Genomic DNA, 10,254 nt, shown 5'->3' with positions numbered 1-10,254 from the left:
CCCTTTCCCCCCGCTCCAACCTCGGCTTCTCTCCCCGCAGTCACCGGCCCGAGGTTCCGGCGGCTGAAGATGGGCGCGGGGCACCGGCTGGACGCGAAGGCCTCGGGGGTGTTGGGTAGGTCCGGCCGGCCGGCGCCCCCTCCCCCGGTGGCACCCTAGGTCACCCCAGCCTTGGGTGCGGGCTCCTCGTAGCTTCGGCCGCGGGCAGCGGTTTGGGCGTCCAGTGGCCTTTCCCAGCCGCGACTTCTAGGACGCGAGTTTGTCCCCCCCGTCCACGGCGGGAGGGAAAGGAAGCGCGCCGTAGCCGTGCAGCGCTGCCTCCGTGCTCCCGCAGAAGCGACTCTCAGCGGTTTCCGCCGTCTCTTGCGTTTCAGTGCTCGGCATCGGCCACGGGAACAAGCTGCTCACTGATATGTACAACTGCCATCTGACTAAGGTACGTGGCGGCTCTGAGCAGGCCCGGAAGGACGGCGGGCAACGTCCCGCTCGATTCCTGCCCTGTGGCCCCAAACTGGCCTTGTTAGAAACAGCGGCAGCAAAGAGGAGGTAAATGTGAGTTACTGATGCGCATGGCATGGACAAACACTGAGAACGATGGTAAGAAACATTCCTTTAGAGGCTACTTTCTATGCAGCCATGGTACGTCTTAAAAGTCTTCAAATGAGACCACAGGAACATGAAGGAACTGCTTCAAGGAGGAAGAGGTTGTGTTGCTGTCTCAAGGTTGTTGTGATCCTATTTGTGAGCTTCAAACCCACCAGCACTTTTGAGAGCTTTTCTGGGTCCAGTATTTCATCCTTTGCATGAGCACGTAGCCCAGACCTATGTCCAAAGTAGGCCTCTCTCTCAGTGCAGCAGCAGCACAGCCTGTGTTTTCTAGCAGCCGCACAGTAGAATGTGCAATTTCTTGCAGTCTTTCTTCCATAAATTGCATTCTTTCTTCTTCTTGAAGGTTTACACTGTTGGTGGACTATTTGGTAAGGCCACAGATGACTTCTCAGATACAGGGAAGCTAGTAGAGAAGACAACGTTTGGTAAGAAACTGATGTGTTTTAAAAAAAAACTCAGAATGTAAAACAAATGGCATTCCAACTAGAAGCAAAACATTCAATCGGGTAAACYGTACCATGATAAAAGGTATTCCTTAAATGCTTTCTAATCTTTATTCATGCACGCAGCCCTGTTAGTCCATACGCGCAAAATACAACTGCAGGACACACAGCCAACGAGAGTCCTAATTACACTGGTTGCTACTGGAATGGACGGGACCTAGATCTCCTTATAAATCGTATTTAGAGATAGTGGTTATAAACTTTCATTGAATTAAACTCTCTAAACATCTGATAGGAGAAACTGGAGCCAACATTTTGAACTCAAAAAAAAATCTTTGTTTTGTAGTCAAAGGCTATGCTACTTTGTGTACTGGCATGATACAGTCAGTAAAAATGACTCCTCTTTATTGAAACTACCTTTCAGAGGTTCTTATCAGCCTATTTAGATGTAAACGCCTGCCAAAGAAATAGTAATATCCTGGTGGCACATTTCAGGCTTCTGTCTGCCTCCAGTTTCTGGATGGGTAACTGAGAATTTGTTTCTACCTTAATATTTGCAGATCATATCACAAGGGAAAAGCTGGAACGGATTCTTGCTGTCATTCAAGGAACAAATCATAAGGCCCTATTGACGTATGTATCCAGCTGGGAAATGCAGCTGACCTGACTGCTTTTTGCTAGTCTTCAAAAACAATTAGATGATTTTCTGYGCCATAAAGAGAGTATTTAAAAGTTGGAATCCTAGACAGGAACAGAGAGAAGTTACTTTAAGTGCTCTGTGCTCTGGTGGAAAGCTGCAATTAAAAAGTCTCTTTATTGCATTCTGAAATCTGCACTTATGTTTAGAGCTATTAGCTACATTGGGACCTACAAAAATGTTTTGTAGACTTGACCGAGTACCTCCCTTCCAAACTCTGCTATCTTAGTGCCTTGTCTTACATATACTATAGCATAAAGGCATGTGCAAAACTTAACACAGGCAGTTTTAAGAATAAAAATTGCAGCTCTGCTTTGTTGTGAATTGAGGTATTGTGAATCTAGTTGGAGAGGTGTACTACATATCTGCTTCGCTCCTTTTTTTCTTTTTCCAGGTATTCTAATATTGATATGAAAACTCAAGAGGCGTATGAGCTGGCTGTCAAAGGGTTAATTCGCCCCGCAGTAAAAAGCCCTCCGATAATCACAGTAATTCGATGCCTCCAGTTTACTCTTCCAGAATTCCAACTGGGTAGGACTGGMGGGAATCCTGTGTACTTATTATAACAAATTAGTCGATAAACTTCAATTTCTTATTAGTGACATATGCAAAGTGAGTTGAGGAGAACTGTGGAAGAAAATTCTTCCTCATCTCAATATTTTAGCGTAATGTTCAAGACTTAGGCTTGGCTTGCTTTTCTGGAGTCGGTTTCCTACTCTTCACAATTTGACTTATTTAATAAGGTACCTATTTTTATTCACTTTGAAATACCTAAATCTCTGTATTGGTCTCCTGTATCTATGGGTTTGTTTTCTAAAATATTCACTCTTGGCTGGATATCCTGCAATACTCCAGAAAATCATGACTTACCTGTGCTGTATCTTAAATAGTCCTTTATGCTGAAAGGACTAGTTCAGCAGTACTGTGTCCTGTAAGTGATGTCTCGATTTACAGACGAGGTTTGGGTTTGGGTGACTGCTTTGCTTCTTCTGAAGGAATCTCTCTCTYCTAGAAATCCACTGTTTGCATGAGACTCAGCAGTACCTCCGAAAAATAGTTCATGAGATTGGTCTGGAGCTGAAATCATCCGCAGTGTGCACCCAAGTGCGAAGAATCCGCGATGGTGTTTTCACACTGGATGATGCTCTCCTGAGAACACACTGGAACCTACAGAGTATCCAGAATGCAATTTGGGACTGTCAGCTTAAAGTGAAAGCCGAGATAGAGAAAACACTAGGCCCTTGAGATAAAAGTGTTCTTCGTAAGACAGACCGAGATGGCCCAGGCTGCGGACAGCTGAGCGTATGCGATGGAGGGAACATCCACAAGCGATCTCTGTAACACAATAACGCAGCTACATGCTGACAGAATGATGGACAGCAGAAGGAAAGAGGTTAATTGCAGTTCACTTCTACCCTTTCCTTGAGATGACTTTAATCAGAGGCATTTTTTTTTCATTGACAGGCTGTAAAWTTTTTTGTAAACATTTCATTAACAGGAGTTGCTGTGCCAAAATTCCTGTTGACTTTGGGAACAGCAGGTTGCTAAGGGATATAAAAACCTCTCTCCAAATTTTTTAGCAGCAGGAAAGTGTGTCATACAGAGCTGTATTCCCTTTATTGCACAGAGTTGTTTGTTCCTTGCAACTAGCACCATAACTTAACTACTTCATGAATTTTCCCTGTGTTCTTGTAGCACAGTATTTTCTATGCGTTAGCCTTGCTTTCAGACACATAAGAGCTCAAAATTGATCAATTTAAAAAGGATGTGCAGGAGAAAACATGGCCTACATAAACAACCAGAGAAAACAGYTATATCCAACATAAGCAGGGAGGGAAAGAGGCTTGGGATAGGGGACTGATGCATAAGATACGAACACAAGAAACAGAACTAAAAGTGACATAAGGGGAAAGAGGCTCTTTCTTGGCTTGGTGCTTATAGAAGAGTACAATGACTCAAAGATTGCATATTGTCCTATTTGATTTTGTTTTTTGGCTGAGGAACTAAAGTTGTTCAGGGGTGTATGGTATCCTACTCTTTAACAGCTGCATGCAGAYGCTGTCTTGTGGGTTCTACCCTTCAGCAAAAACCTGTACTACAGTCTGTTCTCTGTCTAAGCAGAAGGACTTAACAGAGTTAAYATACTCTTTCTAAATCTAAATTAAAATCTGAAGGTATACTTTTTACATTATTTTTCCATTAAGGTACAAGAAGCGACTCTGGGACAAGTAGTAAGGGAGTCTGTGATGAAGGAATTGTCTTAAGTGGTAGATTCCAGTCCTGTCCTGGAGCATGTCAGAAGTAATTAACTTCAGCCCTGAAGTCTTTCAGTTGTTCCAGGTCTCCTTGCACCATAGTGTAAAGAGCAGCCAAAGCAGCCGCGGAGTATAGCTGCCGCCACGTGGCATATTGTTGTGCCAACTGCAGAGCCGCAGAGACTTGCCAAGGGCAGTTTGCTCTTATTTCAGCTGGCTGGTTTTCTGTGCGTTCATCCTCTGTGCACAAGGGATCAAGATCAGGGCACCTTCCCTGGGTAGATGTCTTGTGTAAACCAGTCATTGCAGAAGCCTGATATAAGAGCCATGCAGAACACTTTCACAGCTAGAGCTGCAAATTTTAACCCTAATGTTCCTACAAAAACAGGAAGAAAACAGACTTCAGTCCTTTCATTAGCTTCCAACACCTTAAGTAACTTTGGTAGTGGAATATACTTTCTACCATATGGCTCGCACCTAACACAAAATGAAGGACTTTCTGTATGTACTTCCCCTTGCAAGAAGAATTTTCAGTTGCTCATGCCATTGCTAAATTAACATTTTGGTTGGAATATTCCAGGCTAAACTAACTCTTCTGCATAAATATTATATATATATATATACATATATATTTATATACACACACACACATATATACACACACATACATGTGTATCAGCCAAAACAGAAATGTGGGTTTGAAAACAAAGCTGACCATTTGTCAGTTTTAGCATTCTTGTGATTTCTTTTCTCTTCAAAGCTACTCCAAAAACAATACAGGAGCTTTCTAGACTTGGCAAGAGGCGATTATAATGGGAAGGGCATACCTGTAACCATCCCCATGAGAGTCCATTCTTACATGACCACAGTAAATATTCCTCAGAGAAGTGCAGTTGCACATCAGCAGAGGCTTGCTTGAATGTATCACAGAATAGGCAAACTTCGTCTCCCTGCTTTAGATCCCTTTCCCAGCACTTCTGTGGCAAAATAAGTTAGTTACTAGTCATGCTTCTGTGCCAGGCCCAGAACTGAGAGTACAAAATTAATTCTCTGCTCTTAGCAGCAACCTTTGTGACTCTTCTGATCTCCAAGCTCTATGAAGACAGATTGATTTGATCTGAATTTGGATGTAAAAGCAGACTGCAACAAAGGCCTGAGTGGAGACAAGTGGGAAACTTACTTGACAAGAAGATTTTAGAAGTAGGAAGGGGCAGAAGGACATCAAGCTTGAGTGAAGGAGGAATGACAGACCTGCAGTCATTACAGCACTTTATCATACAGAGCTGCACAAAGTAGCCAAATTTAGGTTGTACAGTCACCCTCAGTCCTAACACCTGACACTGAAACATTAATACTCAACATAATTCTGTGTGTAGGGCACTACTCACTTTCACAGTGACTCTGCATTTAGAAATAAGCAAAATTCTCCACCGATTCATTACTGATACCAGTACTACTACATTGTCTCCATTAAGAGTCCTCAGAAAAAATCTGAATAATAGATATCAGTTGTCTCAGAATATAATTTAAGAATTTGTTCTCAGGTTCTTTTATTGTTTTATAGGTCCTTAAATGGAATTGCTGAGAAATGTGAKAGCTGCTTTATTCAGACTAGACAATTTAATACATCACATTTTGCTGTTTATTTACTACAGAAATGATTCAAAACTTCTAGATATTAGATCAGTGAAGTACAAAAATACAGAGAACCCAAACTTCCCAAATCTGATCATTCAAAAAAAAACCACCCCAAAACAAAATCTCCACACATATACACTTCAACCTTCTTCCCTCCCCACTTCAGAGAGATTTTCTTTTCAAGCAACTATCACATTGTATAGTCTTTTATCCTCACTTCCTCTATCCATTCATTAGAAGCTGTTTCCACCTGCATATTAGCATTTCCAGATAGCCTCATGATGTTCTAGAGAAGCAAAACGCAGTGGAAAGAGATTCAACATCAACCTTAAATTATAACCCTTCCTATGGGGAAAAAAAGTAGTGCTGATCAGGAAGTAGACAAACTGAAATTATAAAAAATACCACATCTACAACATCTGTTTTCCACAAACAGGAAACACTTAACAACTTTCATGTTCCAAAGCCTCTTAGGAAATTAGGAATAAAAGAGGGCTGTTAACATACACTTTCTTGAAAGTCTACACACTTCCAAGGCCGCCTTTTATCAATTTTAAATAGGTATGACACCAAAACATAATGGCCCAATAATAGACATCTTTGCAGGACACTGCAGTCTTCAGGTTCAATACTAGTCGCTAAGCTCCAGGTCATATTCAGGGTACAGTTGCTTTGTTGTAACCCCTCGAATAACAGCTAGAACAGAAACACACACAATTACTTTCATTAAATGGAGTAGCTTAGTCACAAGGGTTGCATTTTGCATCCATTAACCCCTAACTATCCTAGAATCTCCCGTAGCTAGGAAACCAATTAAAAATTTTGTAGCTATGCCTCCTTCTTGCCCCATTTTTTAAACATGTAAAGAACTGACAAACTAGTAAGATGTATCAAATTTTGATAACCCGTAACATAAAACACCAATTGGCAATTATTTTGTACACTGCTCAGAGTACGTCTAGTTCCAAAAAGATTCCAAGGAAATAATGACAGAATTATTTGTGCTTGCACAAGTGATTTAGTAAGAAGCCTAGACTTGAAGAATCTTTAAAATAAGCTAGACCTTCACAGTGTAGCAGCTTCTTACTAGCTAGATGAAAAAAAAATGAGTAAGTTGTTCAACAGCACCTCCTTCCTTACCCAACTTGCCTAACAGCATCTGCCCAGCATCTTTAATATCATTATACTCATGGAGTAGAGAGATGTGTGTTTCCAATTCTTCTAGACTGTAGCCTCTGTAACAACAAATCCAGAAAGGTTAGAAAAACGACAGAGTAACCACTGCTGTTATAATAATGAGCGATGCTGCTATTGAACAAACATAGCAAGGATATGTGAGATATCAGAACTTGCCATATCAAAAACAGAGTCTGAAAGCATAAGGTACAGTTGTTAAAATGATAAACATGAAAACTACAAGGAATAGATCCTCATCGAAACTTCTCAAAGAAAACCCTACATAGTTCTTAGAATCAAGGAGAAATGAGTAAGCTGGGTAAATTCAGGTAATATGTCTCTCTACCCATTAGCCAGGGGAAAAAAAAAGAAAAAAAAAGAGAGAAAAAAAAAAAAAAGACGGGTCGTTTATCCTTGAGGCTTAAAAGAAACCAGAAACCAAGCAGCTTTTGGAATTGATTTCATTGTTCTATAATTTCCCTAACCTGCTTTAGGCACTACACACATTACGTTAGAAGATGTATACACTCACTACATATAACCCCCAGATGTTCCCCTGTTTGAACAGCATTTTTTTTCTTCAAACCAATTTGAAAATTCTCAAGATAGTTTGAGAAAGTTCTGGAGATCACATAATGTGTCATAAGGAATCACACTAAAGCAGCTGAACTATCCTGTATGTGGCACCCATCATGCCAAAATGTTCTGCAGGACATTTACTTCTCAGAAAAACACCCCTATATCTTGAACACAAAGGTCAATACTTCAAACCATTCACCTCAAACACAGAGCCCAAATGAACTTCCCACACACATGGAACAAGGGAAACTGTTTAATCTGGGACTAAATTTGGTAGGTCGTAAGTCACGATCTCTATTTTAAATCCCATACGAAAAGTACTTTTGGTAACAGGACATGTTGTAGCATCCCAATGATTAAAATTTTTCATTCCCAATTTACAGAAACGTCTGAGATTAAGTTAAAAGTCTTCTTATCTCAACTCTAATTAAAACTCTTTTTTGCTTTACCAAGTAAGCAGAAAAGATAATTTTTTGTTGTCTTTAACTGGTCCCATAATTCAAACAATACTGTAACGAGCATTATATGACAATATGATAAAACAATCATCTAACAGGTCAGCTCTTAGTTCTAACTCCTGGACCGTGTTCAGTTTTAAAAACAAAAGTACTGAGGCCTCACACTGAACRCTGAGCTTGCCAAGAACATACTCAGACAAGAATTGTGCAATTTCCTGGTCTAGAGCAAGGTCTTTCTGTTTCAGCTCTTCAATTTCATACTGCAGGGCTTCTGCACTGGCTCCATTAGGTTGGCAGGACTTCGGAGAGGGGACCTGTAGAACACAGAACACATTTAACATTCCACTAACTCAGGGAAAAAAAGGGGGGGGGGCGGAAAGAGGGACGTGGGAAGGGAGACCCCCAAGCAAAGTATTTCTCAAGATCTTTAATGTCAGCCTGCCCTATTTAGCTTATGACATACCTTATTCCACAGCTTTTTGTGCATTCACAGTGCTAAGTGAAAGATTACAATTTGGCCTTTCAAAAAACCTCCAAGGCTGTTGAACACTGACACAACTCCASGCTTTCAGTTTACTCAAGAGATGCTGTTGAGCAGTTTAGATGTCAATTTACACTGATAAATCACTAAGGCAACAAGCAATTTCACTCTCCAGGAAAAACAGCTATTGCTGTGCCAGCTTGAACCATCACAAACACTGGGACCACCTGCTGTTTCAGCTGAGAGACCAGTGATTAAAACAGGCCATAGGAACTGAATTATCACTATATAAGTCATGTCTCTGCGCAGTTATAAAACCAYGTAGACATAGCAGCAGCCAGGAAGGCTGTTTAGCTGCCCACGGAGCTGAGGGAGGGCGCTGCACACCGCCAGGTTTCTTCGGATGGGGAGAAGACTCCGTGTGAGGGAAAGCGGCTCCCAGCAAGCCGCGCCTTACGCCGCTCTCCCGGAGAGGAAAGGCCCCGGGAGGCCTCTGCGGGGCGGTGGGGGGGCTGGACCGCCGCACCTCCCCCCCCCCACACACACACCCGCAGCAGGGCGGGGACTCACCGGCGACTTGAAACCGGCCGTGCCGCTTCGCCGGGCGCCACCGGGGGTCCTGGGCAAAGCAGAGGGAGGCGCCGCGTGAGTGCCGGGGCCGCTGCGAGGGCCCGGGAAGGGGGGCAAGGGACCGGGAACGAGCTCCTACCTCCTCGGGAGAGGCCGGGGCGGGGGGTGGCTCCCGCTGCGCCCCGCGCCCGGCGGGGACCCCGGTGGCGGCGGCTCCTCCAGGGCGGCCGCCTCGCGCCGCGCCGCGGTGCGGTGCCCGCCGGGAGCCGTAGTCCCGCCGCCGCGGTGCCCGCCGGGAGCCGTAGTCCCGCCGCCGCGGTGCCCGCCGGGAGCCGTAGTCCCGCCGCCGCGGTGCCTGCCGGGAGCCGTAGTCCCGCCGCCGCGGTGCCCGCCGGGAGCCGTAGTCTTCCCCGCGCCCCGCGGCGGGGACCCGCTCCCCGAAGCGGCAGCGGTGTATTTTCCCCCTTTGAAACAGATGAAATTTGAGGCGGGACAGAGCACAAGCACGCAAATAACCCCTGTGAGAAGCTCGTCCGCTGACAGTCAGTGCTTTCAGAAGTGCCTCAGAGTMTTTCGGGCTCCACAGGCTCGTTTCYGCAAGGCAGCGCGCAGCGCGTTTCCCTTAGGCGACGGCTCAGCGGTGCCTCGGGGACGTGGCTCAAGCCCGTATTTYCCTAGGGAGAAACCTGCCACAGTCAGTGCCACCAGCTGCAGCACTCGTCGTGCCCAGCTGGGCTCTGTGGTGGCCTACAAGGAGGGAAGCTGAGAGGCCACCACCACTCCGAGGTGCTCTTCAATCGTCCTCTGAGATCTTCCAGCCTGCAAACCCCTGGCTGGATGTTCCCCCGGGGCCCCGAGCAGAGGTCAGGTAGGATGTGAACGGCAGCAGCCTGAAGYAAAAACAAAGTCAAAAGTAAGATATAAATCATCAAGCTTGGCCACCTGAGCCACATCCAGCCGCCCCACCTGCATGTCCGTCCCTAGCCATCGTCTGCTTCACCTCCTCTGAGAAGGCGTAGGAAATAAGAAGGCTCACATCTTGCTCCTTGGTTGGGTGCAGAAAGTTTCCTTCCCCGCTGCGAAAGGTAAACAACCCTCTGTGCGGTGCCAGCTGCTGGCAACAGGCGCTTTACATCCCCCGGCCGACTGCATGCGCCAAGTCCTGCTGTTGCCACGCTTGGAAGGTCAAAGGAGTTAAGAATGGGATTGCAAAGCAGCAAAACGCGACCGCCTTTACTAGCCCCAGCTTCAAAGGGGGAGCGCAGGCATGGGAGCGACGCTCGCGAAGCGGGCGGCTATACAGAGGGGCCGCCGCAGGACGGGGGCCGCCGCCCCGCTGCCACCGGCC

The 10,254-nt window shown here is 45.1% G+C and overlaps 2 protein-coding genes across 2 annotated transcripts; one reads left to right on the top strand and one right to left on the bottom strand.

The window, feature by feature from the left end:
- The first annotated feature begins 26 nt into the window (after window positions 1-26).
- Window positions 27-3,935, top strand: TRUB2 (TruB pseudouridine synthase family member 2). Its single transcript, XM_085312104.1, has 6 exons — window positions 27-115; window positions 375-436; window positions 953-1,034; window positions 1,613-1,685; window positions 2,144-2,280; window positions 2,762-3,935. The coding sequence occupies exons 1-6, from the start codon at window positions 70-72 to the stop codon at window positions 2,992-2,994; spliced, it is 633 nt and encodes a 210-aa protein (XP_085168230.1). The 5' UTR covers window positions 27-69; the 3' UTR covers window positions 2,995-3,935.
- A 1,647-nt stretch (window positions 3,936-5,582) lies between these two features.
- SWI5 (SWI5 homologous recombination repair protein) lies at window positions 5,583-8,571 on the bottom strand. Its single transcript, XM_085312106.1, has 4 exons — window positions 8,319-8,571; window positions 8,048-8,169; window positions 6,783-6,877; window positions 5,583-6,338 (listed from the first exon to the last, which is right to left on the bottom strand). Exons 1-4 carry the CDS (start codon window positions 8,340-8,342, stop codon window positions 6,274-6,276), a joined length of 306 nt encoding a protein of 101 aa, XP_085168232.1. The 5' UTR covers window positions 8,343-8,571; the 3' UTR covers window positions 5,583-6,273.
- Between the last annotated feature and the right edge of the window lie 1,683 nt (window positions 8,572-10,254).

This window comes from Rhea americana, unplaced genomic scaffold (genome assembly GCF_003343005.1).
Source record: "Rhea americana isolate MKP2758 unplaced genomic scaffold, rheAme1 scaffold_357, whole genome shotgun sequence".
In the NCBI taxonomy this organism is placed as follows: Eukaryota; Metazoa; Chordata; class Aves; order Rheiformes; family Rheidae; genus Rhea; species Rhea americana.
The sequence above is the reverse complement of the archived record's forward strand: the minus strand, read 5'-3'. Positions and strand labels throughout refer to the sequence as shown.